This window comes from Ovis aries, chromosome 3 (genome assembly GCF_016772045.2).
Source record: "Ovis aries strain OAR_USU_Benz2616 breed Rambouillet chromosome 3, ARS-UI_Ramb_v3.0, whole genome shotgun sequence".
Taxonomy (NCBI): domain Eukaryota; kingdom Metazoa; phylum Chordata; class Mammalia; order Artiodactyla; family Bovidae; genus Ovis; species Ovis aries.
In genome coordinates, this window is record NC_056056.1 from 172935489 (window position 1) to 172961156 (window position 25668).

Below are 25668 nucleotides of genomic sequence, written 5' to 3' on the forward strand. Positions count from 1 at the left end.
TGGAACTAGTGCTCTGGAACTAAGCCTAGATGTGACTACCATCTCCCCAGTAGAGTTGCGTGTCACTATAAGACCAGTCTATGTCCTTTCTCTTCTAAGATTTCTCAATAGCAAAATCATAAATTTTAAGTTCCCTACAACTCTAAAACCATCTAAAAAATGAAGCCTGGCAGGGCATTCTGGGTCAAGTCTAGGTTAAATGTAAAAGGAATGTTATGTTTAGGGGCTCCCAACTCTGCTTTCTATGGCTTTCAGTTCTCTCCACAAACCTTCACCTCTCGCACATCCTCCTCAAGAAAGGAGATTTGTTTTACTCTTTCAGTCTAGGGTAAAAATAATGGACACCATTTAAAGTGTTTCCTCTTTCAGGAATAACAGCCTTAAACGGAAAAGAAAAGTGAAATTTGCTCAGTCGTGTCCAACTCTTTGCAACCCCATGGACTATACAGTCCATGGAATTCTCCAGGCCAGAATACTGGAGTGGGTAGCCTTCTCAAGGGGATCTTCCCAACCCAGGAATCAAATCTAGGTGTCCCACACTGCAGGCAGATTCTTTACCAGCTGAGCCACAAGGGAAGCCCAAGAATCCTGAGTGGGTAGCCTATCCCTTCTCCAGCGGATCTTCCCGACCCAGAAGTCGAACCGGGATCTGCTGCATTGCAAGCGGATTCTTTACCAATTGAGCTATCAGGGAAGCCCAACTGAAAAGAAGGTTAGCTAATTATGGAATTTTTCATTAGAATGCCAAATAGTGAAATTATAGGAAAGGCCACAAACTTTTTCCCAGTGCCCTGAGGTCCTGCCACCATCTTGGAAATGGGGCAGAACTACTTGTGACCTTGCGTAGATCAGTGTTGATTACACCGGGGGTCTGAGTCTCTTAGAGTAGTGATCCTCAAACTTTGGCGTGCTTAAGAATTACCCAGGGAGGGCTTCTCTGGTGGCTCAGTGGTAAATAATCCTGCCAGTGAGGGAGCCGCAAGTTCAACCCTGATCCAGGAAGATCCCACGTGCCACAGAGCAACTAAGCCCCTGTGTCGCAACTGCTCAGCCTGTGCTCTAGAGCCAGGGAGCCGCAGCGAGAGAGACCACAGCAGCGAGAAGCCTGCACACCGCGACTGGAGAGTAGCCCCCACTTGCCCCAAGAAATGCTGTGCGGCGGCAAAGATCCAGCACAGACAGAAATAAGGAAGAGAATTACCCAGGGAACTTGTTAAATAGGCAGATTATAGAAGCTCACCCCAAGAATTCTGATTTCATGTCATTGGAAATAGACATTTTGGTAAGCACCAGCTTTCTAACTCAGATACCAAGTCACACTGTTTTTGGCACTTGAAACTTGTTGCCTGAATGATGCAGAGGGTCACATGGATACTTCCCTTTCTGGAATACTTTCAGGTATCTACAAGGATATCCCGCATCCAGAATGCATGCATGCTTAGTCACTTCAGTCATATCTGACTCTTTGCAACCCTACGGACTATAGTCTCCCAGACCCCTCTGTCCTTTGGATTCTCCAGGCAAGAGTACTGGAGTGGGTTACCATTTCTTCCTCCAGGGATCATTCCAACCCAGGGATAGAACCCGTGTCTCTGCCTCCTGCATTGGCAGGTGGGTTCTCGACCACTAGCACCACCTGAGAAGCCCTGCATCCAGAATACTTTGCATTAAAAAAAAAATAGGTATCAAGGAAATAAGTCAGAAGGTAATCTCTTACATTACAAGCAGATGTTAAACATATTTAGAGACCTGTTACAGGTTTTCATTGAAAAAGTCATATTTCCCAGTGCCTTTAAAATAGGATGCTATTTTAAAAATATGATTCACACTCGGGTTTCCTGAAACCTAGCTATTATAGGAAAACTTATTCTTCTCTTTAGAACTCATACTCGTATTTAATTTTAAAAGCCAAAGAAGTAATAATTTCTCCCCTGGGAATCTATTAAAATTCTGAGATTATATGGTTTTTCTTTGATACAGATACTTTTTAATAAGAATAAAAGAGTTCTCAGAAACCTAATCAGGTGAACTTAAAATTAAAACCTTTTAGCTAGAATAGAAAAAGTCAACCTTGCTGCTTTTCTGTCAAGCACTTTTGTTCGAGAACCCCCTCTCTTTTTGTAACTCCTTCCAGCAGTGACTGGGGCTGCCTCACTCAGGCTCTCAAGAATAGGCTGTAGCTCTTCCCATCTCCTAGACAAACCTAGACAACATATTAAAAAGCAAAGACATCACTTTGCTGACAAAGGTCTGTGTAGTCAAAGCTTTGGTTTTCCAGTAGTCATGTACCAGTGTGAGAGTTGGACCATAAAGAAGGTTGAGCATCAAAGAATTGATGCTCTCGAACTGTAGTACTGGAGAAGACTCTTCAGAGTCTCTTGGACAGCATGGAGATCAAACCAGTCAATCCTAAAGGAAATCAGTCCTGAATATTCATTGGAAGGACTGATGCTGAAGTTGAAGCCCCATTACTTTGGCCACCTGATTCAGAGGGCTGACTTATTGGAAAAGACCCTGATGCTGGGAAAGATTGAGAGCAGGAGGAGAAGGAGGTGACAGGGTGAGATGACTGGATGGTATCACTCACTCAATGGACATGGGTTTGAGCAAGCCCTGGGAGATGGTGAAGGACAGAATAGCCTGGTGTGCTGCAGTCAGACACGACTTAGCAACTGAGCAACAACAACTTCCCAGCTCCATTCAGTGAAATCACATCAGTAGCTTGAACTCAGTCCCTGGCAAGAATATGGACACCATGGAAACTGGCCAGTACTATAAATCAGGGCTTATTTTTTCCTCATAGAATGGATTTAACAGCACAGCACTGCTCCTGGCTCTCAATCTCATTTCTCTCAAAGGCAACATCTTACTTCTCACAAAGAACATATAACTTCAAGTCTCTCAATCCTGAGTCTCAAGTTGTTTTTCCACTTCCGATTTCTAGGTGAGGAATAGAATCATCTTTTCTACCACTTTCTCTGGTCCAGAGCCAATGTGGGTTAAGATTCCTGAACCTATAGGGAGCTCCCTCTTTCTCCACGAATCTTAATGACATCCTTCAGCTTTACCTTCAGGGAGGAGCCTCAGAGAGAGACAATAAGCTCCCCATCAGTTAGAAATGAAAGGCAGGCTGGTTTCATTAGAGGGATGTTTTCCAATTCTGCTTTGGGAGTGCCTTGTTTCCTTCCCAGTTATCTTTCTGCTTCTCCTTGAAGCAAAATTTCAGTCCTGAACGATCTGATCCCTGCAGAGACCATGGCTACTGATCACAAGCCCCAGTGTATGACTTCATCACTGAACTAGATAGAAATTAAAGCAAAGGGAGCGAGAGACCAGCCCCTGCAAATTCACAGAGACCTTGTGAACAAAATGGGACAAAACGAGGTGAAGTGACAGAGTTCAAGGTCGTAGTCACTATTTGGTAGAAAAACTCTCCCTTTCTGTCTCTGGCACCAAACAACTCAGTTTTGTTGTTTGTTTGTTTTCACCTAAAACAGCAAGTAGGAAGTGAACATCCACATAAAGGAAAGAATGCATTGCACCAACAAGCTCTCCGACAGCATCACCTGTAAGCGAATCCTGTGGATCTGAGCCATCTGGACTAAACTCTGGCTGGATAATGGCCCCCAGCCAGATAAGTGGCAGGTTCAGACAATAGAGGAATGATGCTGATCAACTCCTTTGTCCCTTTCATTCTCCAGTTTCCTATAGAACGGTCCGATGCTAATTAAGTCTTGAGGCTTTAGAAGCAGATAATCCAGCTGATAGTCTTTCCTATAAAATAGAGGGCTGGAAGGGGCCCAAACTAACCCTGTTATTTTGCAGCCTAGAGGTATGAGATGCTTGCTCAGGGTCACACAGAAGAAGAACCAGGACTAATCTCAGATTCCCAAGGTCTAGCTCAGTGACCTTCTCAGGACCTCTTCCCTCCTCCCTTTAATAACTTGCTGGCACAAATGTTTATGCAGGTCCTGCTATGCTGACTGGGGACACAGAGATTAATAAGCCAGACAGACCCAGTTCCTGCCCTCTGGGAGTTTGAAGTCTACTTTGGTCTGATATTTTCAAGGGGTCCCCACTTTTCCCCACCCTTTCTGCCACTGAGCATTCAAGCTTGTATTGGCATTGCTTCTGCCTGCAAGTCCTCACTGCTAGGTTCCATAAAGTAGTTGTCAGGGAAAGTTAAGACTCAGAAGCTAAGTGATTTGCTCAAAGTCTTATGGTAACAGAACCAGGGTTACAGAAACAATCACTTCCAGGGCTGGCCAGCTGGTGGTCAATTTCTATATTCTTACCAGTCACCCTGCCCTGTGCTTAATGCTGTTGACCTGTAGAGATAGTGGCCTTCCAAGTGTTCACGCCAGGACAATTTTGAAAGTGAATGGGGCTGCCAGGATGATCGCTGTAAACCAGGGTTGTTCTAGACAAACGAGGATGTGTGGTCCCTCTGCTTACAGGTAATTCCACTGGCATAGGGGCCAAGGGAAAGTGCAGAGAAGAATCTGGGCGAATAGAACTCGGGTTCAGCAGGGCTTTCTTTCCACCTGGGACCTCACACTGCTGAAACATGTCCCTAGCTGGTCAGCCTCTTGGAGGTTATTATGATCTCAATTTGTGATCCTTTACTTTTCCAAGACACATTAGCTATGGCTGTGCCACTGAAGTAGCAGAATTCAGGGCTTCAAAGCTTGTAACCCCCGGCTCTGACTCAGCTGGGAGATTACATCATCCTGTAGTCAACTGCCCCTGCCTCCTTCCCCCAGAGAGTGGCACCTGTGTGCCTTAATTCTGTCCACTGTCTCCAGGGCACCCCTATAGGGACTGCTCATCCTGCTTAGAGTCCCAAGACTCTTTTTCTATTTCCTGAAGCATGAGAAACCTTGGAAAGGACCTTGAAGGTGAGATGAACATGTACCATAAGAACACAGAAGAAGAAAGAGTCCTGGTCACATATTCCTAACAGGACTGTATGTTCCGAAATAACCAGTACATGGCCTGATGAGCCCACAGTTATTTATGGAGTGAGTGAAACAGAATTGCAAACTGAGGCTGTCTTAGAAAATCTAGAAGGTAGCCTTAGACATTGAGAGAGGTGATGGAGCAGAGTAACTGAGACCTTGAGTTACTTCTCAGGCTTATAGTCTAAGTTATAAATAGCTTTGTGACCTTGGACATGGCTTTAAAACTCAGTCTTATTATACATAAAATGAGTCAGTAGTATCCCCACCTCACAAGGCTGTTGGGAGGACTAAATGAGAGGTGCACATAATGGGAACATATGGGAACAGCCCCTGCCTGTCACAAAAAAAATGTTAGTTATTTGGGGGATGGGGTTTTTCTCACCCTGAATTTCCCAAGAGAGATTATGGGTCATTTATTTTTATTGACCAAGTGACCAGAGTCACTTGAGAAATTTTACACAAGAGAGGGAAATCTGTGTTTTCCTCAATGACTTAAAGAAGTATTTTGATTCCTTTGCAGGGATCTCGGAAGCTACTGGAACTCATCAGATACCACATTGTCCCATTTACTCAGGTTGGCCCTCCTTTCCTGCCCTATTTTTTTCCCCTGTTTTCAAGAAATCTGGTCTTAAATTTCAATATTTTAGTGCTAGAGAATGTGTAACAATTATTTATTATCTTAGCTCTGAGCGCATGCTTATGTGAATAATGAACCTGTCATCTAAGAACTCTTCCAAACCCATTGCAGAAAGCTCCCATCACTTATTTCATAAACTTACAAGTTATTTTTTCCAGTGAAGACTCTGGGCATTGCTCTCAGTATCTCTATTGTTCTCTTGTTCTTGCAGCTGGAAGTGGCCACCCTCATTTCGACCCCTCACATCAGGAGCATGGCCAACCAGATCATAAGATTTAACACAACCAACGAAGTAAGTGAAAACTGTCTCTGGTGTCATTGCTCACATGTGTTTTTTCCTCTGCTTATGGCTGTTCATCGGGTTATCCTACCTCAGCGCTAATTCACAGGCTTCAGCTCTTTGTGATTGCTTCACTCATTCATATGTCTTTCTGCAAATATCTGCTGAGCAACTCCAAGTGTGTGAGTCTAAACTAGAAGCCAAGGATAAAGATGTGGAAAAGACAGGCCTACATTCCAGCAAGGAAAGCAACCCTTAAGCAACTAATTAGTGACCAGTTAGTTATTTAGTTACAATTATAACAGGGCTCCCATGAGGAAGTTAAGAGGGCTCTGGAGCAGCAGAAGCAGCAACAGAAGTAGACAGCAGATCTGGGGCTCTAGAAGTCCTCAGTCAGGACATGATGCTTCAAAGGATGAGTAGGAGCGAGTTCCAGGCAGAAGGCAAAGCAGGTGCAAAGGTCCTGAGGTGGGAGGGAACATGACTTATGTAAGAAACTCAAAGAAGGCAGTGTTATTCAGCTAACTTCTCAGGGTTGTAATATTAACAGAAATCTGGCATCAGAAAGATTATGTCTCCTGTTGGTTCACTATGGATGGTGATGGCGATGCCCCTCATCCTTTCAACAAGTTTCTGTTGGGTGCCAAGAATGTGCCAGGGATCATTCTATGCCCTCAAGTTTGGAACAAACAGATAGAAGTCCCTGGTTGCATGGAACTTTCATTCTAGTAAATAAGATGATAGATCATAAGCAAATTAAATACATCCTATATCAGAGTAGTAAGTGTTAAGGTTAAAAAAAAAAACAGCAAAGCAAAGATGGGAAATAGAAAGTGGGAATGGGGATGACATTTTAGATACAGTGTCTAAGAAATCCTCATGGAGAAGAAAATATGTGAGCAAAGACCTGATGGAAATGAAGAAATAGGCACTGTGAGTACCTGGGGACAGAGTACTCCAGAGAGAGGAAACAGAGAGTGCAAAAGCACGAAGCAAGGAGCGTGCCGGCCTGAGTGAGGAACAGCAAGGTCCTCGGGGCCAGAACAGAGGGACAAGAGGAGTGAGGTCGGAGGAGGTCCAGGCGGTAAGAGGGAGAAGGAGAGGTGTGGTCAGGTCACACGTGGCCTAAAAACTCGGGGCGAGGATGACGGCTCTTAGTTTAAAAGAGATAAAAAGCCATTAGAGGATTTTGATGTGATCAGACATACATCCGGGGAGATTATTTAGGAGGGAATGTAATCACTCGGAGAAGAGGGGCAGTGACTAGCAGGGAGACAGGGAAAGGGGCAAAATAGAGGTACACATTATTGGGCATAAGATAGGCTTAAGGATGTATTATACAACCTGGGCAGTGGAGTCATTATTTTCTAATAACTGTAAGTAGAAAACAACCTTTAGAATTTGTGTTGAAGTTTTTTAGTTAAATGGAATGATGGTAACTGAGAGCAGAGTGGTAGCTGAGACCTGGTAAGGAGTGGCTGAATTCTGAAGGTGTTTTGAAGGAGACCAACCGAATTTGCTGAGGGATCCAACGGGGGATGAGGAAAGAGGAAGCCAGAGATGTTTCCTGAGCTTCTGATTGGAGCCACCAGAAGGGTGGTGTTGCCATTAGTTTCACCCAGCGAGATTTGGAAGGAAAGTAGAGATCAGAATTCTCTGCTAATTTGTTCATTTTCTGCTCCCTCGCCTACAACATAAGCAGGAACTTGTCTGAGTTTGTTCACTGATATCTCCTGAGACCCCGAAGTAGAGTCACTCCAGTGTATCTGAGCAAATGGATCTCCATTTCACCATGGGGGTAAGACAGCTTGCCCAAGGTCTCATAGCAAATATATCACAGAACTCAAAAGTTATACCTCCTCCCCAGTCCAGCACCGGCAAGGACCATTTCTGCAAGGACATCCTTGCTTAGAACCAGTTGAGAATTCATTCAACAGAGTCGTCTTTCCCTGTCAGCCAAGCCCTTCTAACCACAATCCTCCCCTCAGCAGAAAGTTAAGTGAAGTTGAAGGCTCTTTCAAGAAGCTGCCACCATTCGGATCTGCCTGGGGGCCACCAGTGCTCCTCAGGCAGAAAGACGGTGTTGTTTCTCTCCAGGGACAGATTCTGGTGAACGGCATGGCTCTGGAAGAAGTGGAGGTCGCTGCCAAAAACGGCCGGATTTACACGCTGAGGGGAGTTCTCATACCTCCCTCCATCATCCCAATCCTGCCCCATCGATGTGATGAAACAAAGAGAGAGATGAGACTGGTAAGGAAACTAGGGAACTCGATAAGGGGACCCTAAAGAGCCCTCACAGAGCTGACCGTTCCGTCCTCATGATTTTGAGGGAACTGACGGGGAGAGTCTCACACGGGAGCCTTGTTGTAAAGGCGTTTCCATCTTCATGAAGAGGCAGAGGGGCCTGAGGTCCTATTTCACTGAACACAAACCAAAGTTCCTGGGGGAATTTCCACACTGACCATTGCTACCCTGGGATATTCATTTTCTAAAGCTGCCATAACAAGTTACCACAAAACAAGTGACTCAAAGTAACAAAAATTTATTCTCTCAACAGTTCTGGAAGCCCGAAGTCCAAAATCAGGGTTTCCTATTTCCATTGCAACTTTTTGGCTCAGCTGGTTTTAATCAGAACAACTAAATTTCAACAAGCTTTTGAACAACCTGGACCAGAGCCACCCCACAACAAGGCAGGGAGTCACAGCTGCCCTTGTCCTCCACAGACTTCCTTCCCTGAACTTGAACAACAGCTGCTTAGGGTGGGAGAGCTCTAAACAAGTCTAACTGTTGACTCCTGTCAAGACTTTCCTGAAGATTGTTCAAGAGCTTATTCTCCATTTCCCCCCAAAAAAGAATCAAGATGTGGGCTTGAGCCACCCAAAGAATTTTAGTTAAATAAGAAGAGCTTCCCCATAGCTACCTTAGAATGAAGTCTTCTTTTACTGTTTTATCTGGATTTAAATCAAACCAATGTGCTCTGGTTTAGGGTTGTTCTGATCAGATCTATTAAAAGTAGCAGTGAATTCTCTGAGAAGTATTGAGGGCTAATAAACAGTAGGAATAGCTAGTCCCTTCTAGAAATCTTTCAGAACCCATAGCTGCCTTTGGGCATGTATACTTAGATTTAGAGGTTTAATTAATAACTCTCTATACCAGTTAGGCAGAGAAGGCAATGGCACCCCACTCTAGTACTCTTGCCTGGAAAATCCCATGGATGGAAGAGCCTGGTAGGCTGCAGTGCATGGGGTCGCTGAGAGTTGGATACGACTGAGCGACTTCACTTTCACTTTTCACTTTCATGCATTGGAGAAGGAAATGGCAACCCACTCCAGTGTTCTTGTCTGGAAAATCCCAGGGACGGGGGAACCTGGTGGGCTGCCATCTATGGGGTTGCACAGAGTCGGACATGACTGAAGCGACTTAGCAGCAGCAGCATACCAGTCAGGATCCCGGCCGGATACAGAATTTATCCCAGTGGTTCAAATGAAGAGACTTTAAGAACCTGTGACAGAGCACTTTTCACTTTCCTGCATTGGAGAAAGAAATGGCAACCCACTCCAGTGTTCTTGCCTGGAGAATCCCAGGGACGGGGGAGCCTGGTGGGCTGCCGTCTCTGGGGTCGCACAGAGTCGGACACGACTGAAGCGACTTAGCAGCAGTAGCAGCAGCAGACAGAGGGGTGCGCAGGGCTGAGGAAACAAGCAAGTGATGCTGGACCATCCACGGAGAAGCAGTGGCAGGAAACCAATACAACAGAGAATCAAGGGTGGGTAGGAGTGGGAATCGCCTGCAGCCACTGGGAGCAGGGCAAAGGGAAGAAGAGGTGTCCACCAGGAGCTGGAGGGATGGCACTCGAGCAGAGAGGAAGCAAGAAAGAGATACCTTGACCCTGTCCTCCTCCTACCCACCGATATCCTGCTGGCCGCTCAGCCAGACCAATTGGAAACTGGTGAGGAAGCCCAAGGTTGACCTGCGGAAGCAAAGAACCCAGTAGAGAGAGTCAGAGGGACTTGAGTGTGTAGTCAATGCTAATGCTTCATTCTTGGAACAGGTGGGCAACTGCAGTGTCCCCTCAGGGGCAAGGGCCTCCCTACATGGCTGAGGGTTAACCTGAAGCCTGAGGCCTGCAGACGATCTGAACCTGAAAGAGGATGAGGAAGGGGCTCCTCTGAGCAGACCTAATTACTTCTCCCAAACCTCTCTAGCGTTGACATCACTCCTTCTCTCTAGGGAGGAGGCAGTAGGGGCAGGGAGAGGGGCCAAGAGTGGGATGCTAGTGGGACCATCTTTCTAAGGGACATAAGGAGACATAAGGCCAGATGCAGTGGCCTGCTGCTCCTTCTTATAGGGACCCCTGCACTGACCCCTGTCCTTCCTTCCAGGGCACCTGTGTGAGCTGTTCCATGGTGTACTGGAGCAAATGTCCTGCCGACTCCGAGCCCACAGTGAGTGTGACAGCTTCAGGGAAGCACACGTCACCCCAGCAACCCCACGGGTGTGATCTCTCATCCTTCCCACCTTCCCTCTTAAAAGATAATCATTCCAACTAGGATAATAAAAAGTTGCTTCTTAGCCTGCTCTATCTGGGGAGACGATAGAAAGATAGCTCACAGATCTGTGTTTGAGATCTTGCTCACTTATCCAAGGTAAGTTGCTTCACATTTTTACTCTAATTTTCTTATCTGTAAATAGTAATAATAGTAATAGCAACATCTGCAGCAGAAGCAGGATTCAGTTCAGTTCAGTTCAGTCACTCAGTCATGTCTGACTCTTTGCAACCCCATGAATTGCAGCATGCCAGGCCTCCCTGTCCATCACCATCTCCCGGAGTTCACTCAAAGTCACGTCCATCGAGTCAGTGATGCCATCCAGCCATCTCATCCTCTGTCGTCCCCTTCTCCTCCTGCCCCTAATCCCTCCCAGCATCAGAGTCTTTTCCAATGAGTCAACTCATCACATGAGGTGGCCAAAGTATTGGAGTTTCAGCTTTAGCATCAGTCCTTCCAAAGAACACCCAGGACTGATCTCCTTTAGAATGGGATGGTTGGATCTCCTTATAGTCCAAGGGACTCTCAAGAGTCTTCTCCAACACCACAGTTCAAAAGCATCAATTCTTTGGCACTCAGCTTTCTTCATAGTCCAACTCTCACATCCATACATGACCACTGGAGAAACCATAGCCTTGACTAGAGGGACCTTTGTTGGCAAAGTAATGTCTCTGCTTTTGAATATGCTATCTAGGTTGGTCATAACTTACCTTCCAATGAGTAAGCGTCTTTTAATTTCATGGCTGCAACCACCATCTGCAGTGATTTGAGAGCCCCCCAAAAATAAAGTCTGACACTGTTTCCACTGTTTTCCCATCTATTTCCCATGATGTGATGGGGCCAGATGCCATGATCTTCATTTTCTGAATGTTGAGGTTTAAGTCAACTTTTTCACTCTCCTCTTTCACTTTCATCAAGAGGCTTTTGAGTTCCTCTTCACTTTCTGCCATAAGGGTGGTGTCATCTGCATGTCTGAGGTGATTGATATTTCTCCCGGCAATCTTGATTCCAGCTTGTGCTTCTTCCAGCCCAGCGTTTCTCATGATGTACTCTGCATAGAAGTTAAATAAGCAGGGTGACAATATGCAGCCTTGACATACTCCTTTTCCTGTTTGGAACCAGTCTGTTGTTCCATGTCCAGTTCTAACTGTTGCTTCCTGACCTGCATATAGGTTTCTCAAGAGGCAGGTCAGGTGGTCTGTATTCCCATCTCTTTCAGAATTTTCCAGTTTATTGTGATCCACACAGCCAAAGGCTTTGGCATAGTCAATAAAGGAGAAATAGATGTTTTACAATAGATAAAAACCCAAGTGCAATGCCTGGATCAAATAGCCACTCAGTAAACATTCCCTCTCTAGTTTTCCTCTTAAATAAAACCTAGTGTTTGTTTAAGAGAGACAAAACTTTACCTCCACCCTCTTGGGGTCCTTGGCTGAGCCTGCAAATTAAGTTGATATAAGATAAATTAACAGGAGAAAAGCACAATTTTTTTTAACATGTACATCAGTTCAGTCACTCAGTTGTGTCCAACTCTTCGCAACCCCATGGACTGCAGCATGCCAGGCCTCCCTGTCCATCACCAACTCCTGGAGCTTGCTCAAACTCATGTCCATTGAGTTGGTGATGCCATCCAGCCATCTCATCCTCTGTCTCCTCCTTCCTTCAATCTTTCCCAGCATCAAGGTCTTTTCCAGTGAGTCATTTCTTCACATTAGGTGGCCAAAGTATTGGAGCTTCAGCTTCAGCATCAGTCCTTCCAGTGAATATTCAGGACTGATTTCCTTTAGGATTGACTGGTTGGATCTCCTTGCAGTCCAAGAGACTCTCAAGTCTTCTCCAGCACCACAGTTCAAAAGCATCAATTCCTCAGCATTCAGCTTTCTTTATAGTCCAACTCTCACATCCATACATGCCTACTGGAAAAACCATAGCTTTGGCTAGACAAACCTTTGTCGGCAAGGTAATGTCTCTGCTTTTTAATATGCTATCTAGGTTGGTCATAGCTTTTCTTCCAAGGAGCAAACATCTTTTAATATCATGGCTGCAGTCACCATCTGCAGTGATTTTGGAGCCCCCCAAAATAAAATCTGTCACTGTTTCCACTGTTTCCCCATCTGTTTGCCATGTAGTAATGGGACCAGGTGCCATGATCTTAGTTTTCTGAATGTTGAATTTTAAGCCAACTTTTTCACTCTTCTCTTTCACTTTCATCAAAAGTCTTTTTAGTTCTTCTTTGCTTTCTGCCATAAGAGTGGTGTCATCTGTGTATCTGAGGTTATTGATGGATGTGAGAGTTAGACTATAAAGTTGAGCACCAAAGAATTGATGCTTTTGAACTGTGGTGTTGGAGAAGACTGTTGAGAGTCCCTTAGACTACAAGGAGATGCATGGGTCAGAGCCCAGAGAGCCCCAAACTGCCCCTCCCAGGCTCCTATGGTCTGTACTTGGCTAGGTATCCTGACAGCCAAAGAGGGTTGAGTAATTCTTCCTCAATGACTTCAGAATTCTTCCAAACATCTAAGATTTTAGGATTTTACTGACTGTGGAAGTTTTCATTGATCTCTTCTTGAGTAAGAGCCTAAGATGAGGAGTACCTTGATACTAGTTTTTATCGAACATAAAATTGAGCCATGGATTAAATGCTCAGGATGAAAGTTGAGATCAACACTTTTGTCCCATTTCACAGATTAGGCAGCTTGAGGCCCAGGAGGCAGTATGACTTGCCTCTGAGATCCTAAAGTTAATAGGTGGTAAGACCCATTCTCTCGACCTACCACTTACCAGCAGTATTCCTTAGAAAGAAGATTTAACCTGTCCAGACCTCAGTTTCCTCATCTATAAAAAAAAGGGGAGGGGGATAAGAAATATCCATACAGAGTTAAAGAATGATGATCTCTCCTATGGGCAGTGTGTCTGGCCCTAGGAGGTTCTCAAACATTCTGAGTGGGTATCAGAGGTTAGAGAATGGTAGGAAATCTGCCCCTATAATGCCACAGACTGCACTGTTTTTGTTTGGTAGATCTTTGTACAAACTAGGGTGGAAATCTCTAATAGCTGCAGAATTTCTGTATACAAGGAGGTTTTGTGTGTATGTGCTAAGCTACATCAGTCATGTCTGACTCTTTGCAACCCTGTGGACAGTAGCCCTCCAGGCCCCTTTGTCCAAGAAGAGGTTAGAGATGGTTATTAATTGAAAGGAAGGCTAAACCACACCCACGATGTACAGGAACATGTTCCCTGATTGATCAGCAATGTCTGCCAGGACATGAGAGGGGATGAAAGGTACCTTTGCCCCAGGTCATCATGCAAACCCTGGCCTGTATTCTCCCAACAAGGAAACAGAGCCTAACAGGTGACCGAGTTCTGCTGGAGCCGTGTGAGCTGCGTGAGCTGTGTGCTTTAGTGCTCTATCCTGGCACCGATGGTAAACTGAAGGAGATAGATCGTCTAGTGTATAGAGAAGCCAAGTGATGCCCAGATGACCTCAAAATGCAGACTGCAGTGCTTTTTCTCCTTGACTTTCTTCCAGACACTCTTTGTTCACAAGTGTATCTACCCTGGCCGAATCAGGAGCCTGAAGAATGGATGTGCCAGATACTGTAATGCCACCGTGAAGGTGAGGCGTGTGTGTGCGGCTGGGGACCTCATCCAGGCCACCAAGGCCCATACAGAAGCCAGCAGGCTGGGCAGTTCTTAGGCCCCAGGCAGGGTCTGTGAATCAGAGGTTGCCAGTGGGAGCCTGGCCACACTTTCCTGCAAAGGAAGCTTGGAGCAGAGTCTCCCTGTGGTGGCCAGGTTGCCTCTTCCCTGCATCTTTGCATCCATCCCATGGTTCCTATGGCTCTTATCACAGAGCCCCCACCCCTGACACTCCCCTACCTGGCGCACACTCAGCAGTGCCCTGGCGTGTCTCTCACCCTCATTCCCACCTCAGCATGTGTGCCTTTGCTACTTCCTCCCTCAGGATGCTTTTCCAGGTTTTCTCGGGGCTGACTCATCTCTCAAGTCTCCATTCCGCCATCACTTTCTCAGTCACCGCCCAATCCACAGTGGCCCCCAGTGGCCCCACACCTCTGTCCCCAGCCACCACTTGATAACAGCACTTCATTTTCCCAGCACATACCACTCTCTGAAATCCTCTTTTTTGTTTTTTAATGTATTATTTTTATTTTCCCTGACTAGCTGGAACATAGGCTCCATGAGCACAAGCCCATGTCTCTCTTGCTCGTACGGTGCCAGAGCCGGGCAGGCAGCCAGGGGCAGCCCTCAGGAGGTTCACGGTGAACAGATGGCTGAGCACAAGCCACGCTGTCGTCCACCCAAGAAAAAGGCATTCTCCTGGGAAGGGAGGGGGGCTGATACTGTTTGTGATTATAATAGGAATGAAAATGAATAAGATTAATTTCCTTTGAGGAACTGGCACTCTGCTTGGGATTCCAAAAGGCAACATGCATTTTGTTTTTCAGATTCCAAAATGCTGCAAAGGCTTCTACGGGCCAGACTGCAACCAGTGCCCAGGAGGCTTCTCGAATCCGTGCTCCGGGAATGGGCAGGTGATAAGGGCTGAGGCTTACTTTTTCACAAAGGCTGAGGTTGACCTGTGTTGTTGTTCAGTTGCTCATGGAACTCTTTTCAACCCCATGGACTGCAGCATGCCAGGCTTCCCTGTCCTTCACTGTTATGCCCATTGAGTCTGTGATGCCATCCAACCATCTCATCCTCTGTCGTCCCCTTCTCCTCCTGCCCTCAATCTTTCCCAGCATCCGGGTCTTTTCTAAGGAGTTGGCTCTTTGCATCAGGTGGCCAAAGTATTGATAGCTTCACTATCAATCCTTCCAGTAAATATTCAGGGTTGATTTCCATTAGGATTAACGGGTTTCACCTCCTTGCAGTCTAAGGGACTCTCAAGAGTCTTCTCCAAAACCACAGTCCAAAAACATCAATTCTTTGGCACTCAGCTTTCTTTATGGTCCAACTCTCACATCCATACATGACTACTGGAAACACCATAGCTTTGACTAGACAGACCTTTGCTGGCAAAGTAATGTTTCTGACCTGTATTAAGTATAAAAAAAAAAAAAAGAATTCTTAAAACCATTAAACCAAGAAATGATTCAATGCCAGTCACAGTTCCCAGGGAACAAAAGAAACAGATCAGTTGTTAAAAGAACAGAAGATGTCTACAGGTGAAGGAATCTTTCCTGGGGAAGTGGCAGGGGGCAGAGTGTCCGGCAAGGTCCCTTCTGGCCTGCTTTCCTACTGCTGAAGGCATGACCTTGAACAACTCCGCAAGGCTTTCTGGACCCCACTTTCCTCCTGTGGGAGATAGCATTGTTGGCCTGTATTGATGTTCCAAGATTTTTTAGGACCAAAATTTTGTTATTCTTTAAAAAAAAAAAAAAGAAAAAAAGAAACTGCTCAGGGAATGCTTTTTTAGCCCACCTACAAAACCTGGCTTAATGAAGTGCAAGAGCCAAAACTTGACTCATCTAGCATGGAGGCCAGGGCTGAACAAACAAAGGTAAAAGTGGCTGTGGTTCGTTTGGGGAAATTATGGATCTGCACATATAAGAAATCCATGTCAAAAATATGCCTCTTTCAAGGAAGGAAAAACTGCCTGACCACCAAGGGGGACACCACACAGACGAGGGTAATAGGGCGAAGCTGCTACAAATTAACCTCTGTAGCTGGGAGATCTGTTTGGGGCCAAAAGCCCTATTGTGATGCATATCAGTCAATACAAATCAAACCTTGAAACTGCTGGAGAGCTAGGGGGCAAAATGCTCACACTGAAGGGACAAACACTGCCATTTGGAATCACATAGCTGAGCACGTGAGAATCTGTAGAGAAAGGATGGCCTTCATTCTGAAGGCTGGAGGTTTATCAGTCCGACCCTTAAGCATTGTGTAGAAGTTCCAGTTGTGACCGCCCCCCGTCAAATGACTTCCTGTAAAATTCTGAATCCTGGCTCGGGATTCCTATATGTCATTCTCTTAGCTTTGTACCTAATACCCACGGCTCCACTTTCCACAAGGGTTCCCAGGGAGTCATTTCAAGCAGAATCTGAGTCAAAGAAGCAGGTCAGGAAACAAAAGCATCTGGGACTCCTGGCCAGGGGTAGTGGGTGGGAGGTGTGTTGTCTTGACGGCCAGGGGCCCTGTCTTTGTTCCCAGTGCGCTGACGGCCTTGATGGCAACGGGACGTGTGTTTGCCAGGATGGCTTCCGAGGCTCCTGGTGCCAGTTCTGTTCAGACCCCAGTAAATACGGACCTCGGTGTGACAAAAGTAAGTGTCGTTTCCAGAGCTGCCTTCCGCTCCTTAGCCAGGGTCCCCACGGCTCTGCGGTGCAATTCTGGTGTTGGGTGCCCCTTTGCGTGGTGGGTGCCCCTGTCACAGGGCATTTCTTAAGCCCTTGGGTCCCAAATGCTAGCATGTGCCAGGTTGCTGAGCCCTCTCACAGAGCTCTGAGATAGAAGGCCTGAGTGGTACCCTGGGGATTTGCAGCTCTTAACAAGTCCCTTGGGATATCAGCACCACTGACCCAAGACCACCTTTAAAAACCAGCCATGTGGGGTTTCCCATGTACCTGAACTGATCACAGACTTCTTATCAGCACATAGCCCCCCCACCTTTCAAGCAGTCGTCTTCCATCAGCTCCTCCCTTTGCTAAATGTGTGGCCTTGGGTTAGTTAGGCCTCAGTTTCCTCATCTATAAAATGAGAGTCATATTGGTAACTACCTCATAAGGCTAGTACAAGTTCTAAATGGAAAACACTTGCCCAGGAACGATGCCTCACACCTAGAATGCACTACCAATATTATTATCTATTATTGTCATTCTTACCTATTATTGTTGGCACTGTTGCTGTTATGCTAAGTTCAGTGACATAAATGTCAGGAAACTCATAGAACATGTAGAAAGTTCCACAATACTAGGTATTGAAAAATGTACAGCTATATAATCTTAGAAAATACATTGTTCTTAAAAATAATACAATGTGAATATATAAGTATATAAATAAAAATATACACCTCTGTGTATCGAAGCTAAGATCAGAACTCACTGGGGGAAAAAATGGCTTCCTTGGTGGCTCAGTGGTAAAGAATCTGCCTGCAATGCAGGAGACCTGGGTTCAATCCCTGGGTCAGGAAGATCCCCTGGAGAAGGAAATGGCAACCCACTCCAGTAATCTTGCCTGGAAAATCCCATGGACAGAGAAGCCTGGCGGGCTACAGTCCATGGGGTCAGAAGAGTCGGACACAACTCAGTGACTAAACCAGCACCGCCAAGCTGAGATCAGAACCTGATGGGAAAAAAAAAAGAGTAGATCAGAGCTTGCTGTGGAGTCAGACCAACATGAAATTAAAGCTCCATTCTGAAACTTACTGGCTCTATGACCTTAACGGGAATTCCCTGGTAGTCCAGTGGTTAGGACTCCATGGTTTCACTGCTGAGGGCATAGGTTCTGTCCCTAGTCAGAGAATTAAGTTCCCACCAGCCATGTGGCACAGCAAAAAAAAAAAAAATCTGAGACCTTAGACAAAGTCTCTCATTGAAGCTCAGTTTCCCCATTTATAAAATGAAGACAATACTGTACACATTTCCTAGGTGGCTGATTAAGTTGAATCATAATTTAGGACTTTAGCCCAGAGCACGTACCTAGCAAATAATCAGTAAATGAAGCCATTCTTACTACTAACACTGCTAACTCCACTCATATGTTACAAAACACACAACCCCTCTCCTCTCTTACCGTATCTGATTTTCACAACTACCTCTCAAGAGGGATGGGACACCAGAGCCCAGCAGAATCAGGGCTGCTGATCCTAGTCCAATGCTCTTTTTGCCAAATAAGGTTTCTGAGGGAAGAAAATAGGAGCTTATTCCAAAGCCTGTTGATAGAGGCATTTTTATGAGGCTAGCAGGCAGGATGCTAAGGCTGGGAAAGGACTGGTAGGCTTCCTGCTCCAAAGCCTCTTGTCCGGGTTTGTGACTGCCCACCATCTCACACTGGGGAGCTTCCTCTTCTTTCTGGGGTCTTCTTCCTTGCTAACTAAGCCCTGACTTTCATAAAAGTTTATGGAAAGTCTTTTTTGTTTTAAATCTCTTCCAGCCCCCACTCACTATGTTTCTTTTTCCTGGATGCTGGCTCCAAGCCCCCACACTAATTCCTCTCCCCACAGTCCCTTCTGGGGCAAACCCACAGATTCCTTCATTTCTGATCATATTCAAACCCCCAAATCCTTGCCACCTGCCTTTGAGAATCTCTAGAGTGTGAGCCTGACTCTGATAAGCTGGCTCACATTGCAGCAATTTTTAAATATTTGTAATCAAAAGCAAAGTTAGCAGCTAAAGTTTAAGATGATAACAGACAGGTGGAAATGCCAGCCGATTTACTGATCTACTGTTAGTGACTCATGGTCACTAACTGAAATGGAATTTGAAGGTCTGAGTTCGAGTCCCTGTATGGGAACTTACCAGCAAGTTAGGCAAATTAGACAATCACCTCTCTGGCCTGTTTCCTCATCTTGAACATGGGAATGGTAACTATCTCTTGAAGCTGGTGACTATGAATGAGAGTGGTTTGGTCGCTAAGTCATGTCTAACTCTTTGTGACCTCGTGAACTGTAGCCCACCATGCTTCTCTGTCCATGGGATTTCCCAGGCAAGAATACTGGAGTAGGTTGCCATTTCCTTCTCCAGGAGATCTTCCTGACCCAGGGATCAAACCCAGGTCTCCTGCATTGCAGGCAGATTCTTTTACTGCCTGAGCCACCAGGGAAACACCGTGATTGAGAGGGTACAGGTTAAAGGCTGGCCCAATGCCTAGAACAAGGTCAATGTGCAAATACTAGCCATCAGTGAGCATCGGTCTGCTATGACAGAGAGTGAAGAACGCATATATAAGCCGCACATGAGAGGCTGTGCTGGCGGGAGAAATCACTCCTGTTTATTCCAGAACCTCTTCAGGAGAAGGCAGAAAATGTCAGACTAAACTCTCCAATAGGAATTAGGTGAAAATTGAGCTCCTTGGCTGCTTTCGTTCATCACCACCCACCCTCCCACTGCACCGCACACACAGACATACACAGCAGTACAGAGCTCAAGCTCTTTTCTCTGAAAGCTGTCCTGGCACAGGGACAAAGATGCTCCCAGAGCCTTCCCAGGCTCAGCCACCAGGTCTGTCCTGACAGGAGTGAGGAGACGGGGGTTGAGGATGGGAGACTTCCTCTGTGACCCATGTGCCCATTGCTAAGCTTGGCCCCAAGCCCTGAATGGCCCTTTTCCTTCTCCTTCAGCATGTCCGTGCATTTTCGGAACGTGTGATAACAGGATTGACAGCGACGGCGCCTGCCTTCCTGGGACCTGCAGGAACGGCTCTGCGGGGAGATTCTGCCACAAGCAGACCTCAGTCTGTGGGCCCTACGTGCAATTCTGTCACATCCATGCCACCTGTGAATACAGTGATGGGACGGCAAGGTGGGCCAGGGCAGGCATGCCACCCTGTTACCTACAGACAGACCCAACCCATATCTAACCTCTCTATGAACCAAGGCCTGTTCCCTCCAGCTGCCAGCACGGCTTTAGTGGAGAAAACCTCAGACTGAGCTGGGTTCAAATTGTGGCACTTCCTATTTTTGAAACCTAACCAGCTGTGTGACTTTGGGCAGTTACTTAACCTCTCTGAGCCTCACTTTCCTCATCAGTACAATAAGGGTGATGTTGCATACCTGGCAGGGCAGTTGTGGAGGTCAGAACAACTGAGTGTCAAAGCACCCAGCACCAGGGCTAGTACATCATAGGTCTTCAGTCATGGAAACTGCAATGATTACCATCACTCATGTGAAAGAAATGAAGATTAACTCACCAACTTTCCAACCCTTTAAAATCTCTTTTACTTCCTAAGATCATTAATAACAACTCCCATATTAAAGACATCTTACAGGAAAACTGGGTCTTTGGATCACCAGTTGATGTCTCAATGTTGTCTAACATATACAATGGGCTGGTGTGGGGGGCGAGGGAGTCAGAAAATTTTCCTCTCTGGGAATATATGGTTCAAAAGCAGCATCTACACAAAAAATTTCCTGGAAAATGCAGACCTGAGGGATTCTTGGCCTTATTTTTGCAGCACTTTTCTTAATTTGGGCTTCCCTTGTGGCTCAGCTGGTAAAGAATCTGCCGGCAATGCAGGAGACCTGGGTTCAATCCCTGAGTTGGGAAGATCCCCTGGAGAAGGAAAAGGCTACCCACTCCAGTATTCTGGCCTGGGGAATTCCATGGACTGTATAGTCCATCAGGTCACAGAATCAGACACTGAGCGACTTTCCCTTTTCTTAATTTGGAGTTACCTAATTAAGTGCATCCATCCCTGTTTATGGCCAACCTCCCCCACCAGTGTGCAGGCGGCATAGGGGAGAGACTGGCACTGCTCTTCCATGGTGGTACAATAGAAATGCATCTTCCTAAGGGGTTATATGGACTTCCCTGTGGCTCAGACAGTAAAGGATCTGCCTGCAGTTCGGGAGACCTAGGTTCGATCTCTGGTTGGAAAGATCCCCTGGAGAAGAGAATGGCCACCCATTCCAGTATTCTTGCCTGGAGAATCCCATGGACAGAGGAGCCTGGCAGGCTGTGGTGCATAGGGTTGCAAAGAGTTGGACACTCTGGAGCAACTAACATTTTCACTTTCACACATAGCTTTATAAAGACGTTAAACCCATTTTCCAGATAAGGAAACAGGTTCCCAAAGGTTAAAGGACTCACCCAGGGTTCCACAACCGCTAAAAGGTGGGGCCTGGATTCCCAGCCAGGTGTGTCTGACTACAGAGACAGGAGTGGCCCTGACGACTGTGCCATTTGCTCCCCTCATAAGGGCAAAGCGTCAGGGCGCTCAGCCGTGAACCCGGCCACCGCTAGCTAGCTGGACTTTTGGGAGCGGGGTGGGGATAGCTGGTACTTACATTTCTGGGGCTGACTGTGTGCTCACTCTTCTTTGCAGCTGTGTTTGCAAACCAGGATACGAAGGAGATGGAAGCTTCTGTGTGGAGATGGACCCTTGTTCAGGATCAACCCCGGGGGGCTGCAGCCGCTATGTGAGTGTTGCTCTTTATATCCAGGCTTCCGGGTAAATTCTGAAGGAAGGCAGTGTTGAATGACTTCATGGCATGAGGCATGTTTGCTTGAACCCTGCATTTTACAGATGGTGCCAGGTGCTTTCTGTGACCCCCCGGTTCTGAAATCCACTCGTGCTGGGGGTCCAGGACTCTTCCCTACAGTTTAATAACTGCTGTCCCTGCTGCTTCTCTATAGCCGCAGCCAGAGTGGATCAGATCCTGTTTCCCCCACACGCTGAAACCCCTTCGGGAACTTCCCCTGGCTCTGATGGTGAAAACAGATGCAAGTGCCTTGCCCGACTCTCCAGACTGCCTTTGGACAAGCCCCACCCACTCAGCCTCACCTGCACAGCCCTCCTTGCTCTTCTCACTCTGTCCTTCAGCCTCCTGGTGTCACCCTGAAAGGCCTGGAATTCATACAGACAGGAGCTTGGGTTAAAACATCCTCTGTACCTGGGTTGATGCCTCTTCGTGGCTGTGTGACCTTGGGCAAGTCACTTAGCTCCTCTGAGCCTCAGTTCCCTTATCTGTAGTTAGAGATAATCACAGTACCTTTCTCAAGATGCAGGCTTACACCTGCCAAACATTCAGAACCGTCCCTGACTCAGTAAGTGGCAGTGATGTTAGCAGCGCTGGCCATTAGCTGGTCAACAACAAGCCAGTTTGTTCTTTACATCATCTTAGCTTTTCCATCGATCTCAATGCAAGTGTGTATTTTAATCATTTCCTTTGTACTCCATGAAAATATATACCTCTTCAGGGCACCTCTGGAAATCCTTCTTTTGCACTTACAATCATGTGTCTGGTCTGGCGTTTCAGAGGCTTTGTTGCTGCTTTTCCTCTTGTAGGCAGAATGCATCAGAACTGGCAGGGGCACCCACACCTGCGTATGCCGTCAGGGATGGACCGGGGATGGAAGAGATTGCTCAGAGATCAACCCCTGCTTGCTGCCCAGTGCTGGAGGCTGCCACCACAATGCGACCTGCTTGTATGTAGGCCCCGGGCAGGTAGGCGTGATGAGGTGGAGGGCAAAGAAGAAACACGATTCCTGCAGTGGATTTTCTTTTTTTCTCTAAACACAGAAGTACTCTGGCTAGAACTTACTGCAACTCTTTAATCATTTGTAACAGTGGGAAGGAGTTAATTGTTGCAACAAACCTGTGACTAGGTAGTATATTTTCTTTTACCTTTTGACCCCATTCACCCACACCCCACCTCTGGCAGCCACCAATCTGTTCTCCATATCTATGAGCTTGGTTTTGTTTGTTTGTTTTTTAGATTCCACATATACGTGAGATCATATGTTGTTTGTCTTTTTCTCACCTGTTTCACTTAGCATAATGTCCTCAAGGTCCATCCATGATGTTACAAATGGAAGATTTTACTCTTTCTTTGGCCGAATAGTACTCTAATGTATACATACCCTACATCTGCTTTATCCACTCATCTGCGGATGGTCAGTTTGGTTGCTTCCATGTCTTGGCTATTGTAAATAATGCTGCAATGAACATGGGGGTGCATATATCCCATCAAGATAGTCTTTTCATATTTTTCAGACAAATATCCAGAAGTAGAATTGCTGGAACATATGGCAGTTCTGTTTTTAACTATTTTGAGGAAACTCCATACTATTTTCCAAAGTGCCTGCACCAATTTGCATTCATACCAGTAGTGCACAAGGATTCCTTTTCTTCACATCCTCGCCAACACTTTATTATTTCTTGTCTTTTTGATGATAGCCTTTCTTACAGATATGAGATGAGATACCTCGTTGTGGTTTCGATTTGCATTTCTCTGATTATCAGTGATGTCGAGCATCTTTTCATGTACTTATTGGTTATCTATATGTCATCTTTGGCAAAATGTCCATTCAGATCATTTACCCATTTTTTAAAATCATAACAGATTGTGATTTGTAACTATTTTCTCCCATCCCATAAGTTTCCTTTTCATTTTATTGTTGCTTTCCTTTGCTATACAGAAGCTTTTTCATTTGATGTAATCACACTTGCCTTAAAGAGCAATATTGCATAGGAACCTGGAATGTCAGGTCCATGAATCAAGGCAAATTGGAAGTGGTCAAACAAGAGATGGCAAGAGTGAACGTCGACATTCTAGAAATCAGCGAACTAAAATGGACTGGAATGGGTGAATTTAACTCAGATGACCATTATATCTACTACTGCGGACAGGAATCCCTCAGAAGAAATGGAGTAGCCATCATGGTCAACAAAAGAGTCTGAAATGCAGTACTTGGATAAAATCTCAAAAATGACAGAATGATCTCTGTTCATCTCCAAGGCAAACCATTCAGTATCATGATAACCCAACCAGTAACGCTGAAGAAGCTGAAGTTGAATGGTTCTATGAAGACCTACAAGATGTTTTAGAACTAACACCCAAAAAAAGATGTCCTTTTCATTACAGGGGACTGGAATGCAAAAGTAGGAAGTCAAGAAACACCTAGAGTAACAGGCAAATTTGGCCTTGGAATGCAGAATGAAGCAAGGCAAAGACTAATAGAGTTTTGCCAAGAAAATGCACTGGTCATAGCAAACACCCTCTTCCAACAACACAAGAGAAGACTCTACACATGGACATCACCAGATGGTCAACACCAAAATCAGATTGATTATATTCTTTGCAGCCAAAGATGGAGAAGCTCTATACAGTCAACAAAAACAAGACCAGAAACTGACTGTGGCTCAGATCATGAACTCCTTATTGCCAAATTCAGACTTAAATTGAAGAAAGTAGGGAAAACGGCTAGACCATTCAGGTATGACCTAAATCAAATCTCATGATTATACAGTGGAAGTGAGAAATAGATTAAAGAGCCTAGATCTGATAGATAGAGTACCTGATGAACTGTGGAATGAGGTTCGTGACATTGTACAGGAGACGGGAATCAAGACCATCCCAATGGAAAAGAAATGCAAAAAAGCAAAATGGCTGTCTGGGAAGGCCTTACAAATAGCTGTGAAAAGAAGAGAAGTGAAAAGCAAAGGAGAAAAGGAAAGATATAAGCATCTGAATACAGAGTTCCAAAGAATAGCAAGAAGAGATAAGAAAGCCTTCTTCAGCGATTAATGAAAAGAAATAGAGGAAAACAACAGAATGAGAAAGACTAGAGATCTCTTCAAGAAAATTAGAGATACCAAGGGAACATTTCATGCAAAGATGGGCTCGATAAAGGACAGAAATGGTATGGACCTAACAGAAGCAGAAGATATTAAGAAGAGGTGGCAAGAATACACAGAAGAACTGTACAAAAAGATCTTCACAACCCAGATAATCACGATGGTGATATCACTCATCTAAAGCCAGACATCCTGGAATGTGAAGTCAAGTGGGCCTTAGAAAGCATCACTACGAACAACGCTGATGGAATTCCAGTTGAGCTATTTCAAATCCTGAAAGATGATGCTGTGAAAGTGGTGCACTCAATATGCCAGCAAATTTGGAAAACTCAACAGTGCCCACAGGACTGGAAAAGGTCAGTTTTCATTCCAATCCCAAAGAAAGGCAAGGCCAAAGAATGCTCAAACTACCGCACAATTGCACTCATCTCACATGCTAGTAAAGTAATGCTCAAAATTCTCCAAGCCAGGATTCAGCAATACATGAACTGTGAACTTCCAGAAGTTCAAGCTGGATTTAGAAAAGGCAGAGGAACCAGAGATCAAATTGCCAACATCCGCTGCATCATGGAAAAAGCGAGAGAGTTCCAGAAAAACATCTATTTCTGCTTTATTGACTATGCCAAAGCCTTTGACTATGTGGATCACAATAAATTGTGGAAAATTCTGAAAGAGATGGGAACACCAGACCACCTGACCTGCCTTTTGAGAAATCTATATGCAGGCCAGGAAGCAACAGTTAGAACTGGACATGGAACAGCAGACTGGTTCCAAATAGGAAAAGGAGTACATCAAGGCTGTATATTGTCAGCCTGCTTATTTAATTTCTATGCAGAGTACATCATGAGAAATGCTGGACTGGAAGAAACACAAGCTGGAATCCAGATTGCCGGGAGAAATATCAATAACCTCAGATATGTAAATGACACCACCCTTATGGCAGAAAGTGAAGAGGAACTCAAAAGCCTCTTGATGAAAGTGAAA

The 25668-nt window shown here is 45.5% G+C and overlaps 1 protein-coding gene across 3 annotated transcripts in view; it reads left to right on the forward strand.

Annotated features, from left to right (window-relative positions):
* The window catches only part of STAB2 (stabilin 2), a 171186-nt gene that overhangs the window by 53416 nt on the left and 92102 nt on the right, over positions 1-25668 (forward strand). For all 3 annotated transcript variants that reach the window (XM_060413136.1, XM_060413137.1, XM_012174923.4), the window contains exons 16-25: positions 5482-5535; positions 5810-5890; positions 7976-8128; positions 10261-10323; positions 13955-14041; positions 14892-14978; positions 16600-16711; positions 19727-19907; positions 21430-21523; positions 22393-22551. In XM_060413136.1, coding sequence (XP_060269119.1) covers positions 5482-5535; positions 5810-5890; positions 7976-8128; positions 10261-10323; positions 13955-14041; positions 14892-14978; positions 16600-16711; positions 19727-19907; positions 21430-21523; positions 22393-22551 — 1071 coding nt within the window. The remainder of the gene's footprint in view (positions 1-5481; positions 5536-5809; positions 5891-7975; positions 8129-10260; positions 10324-13954; positions 14042-14891; positions 14979-16599; positions 16712-19726; positions 19908-21429; positions 21524-22392; positions 22552-25668) is intronic.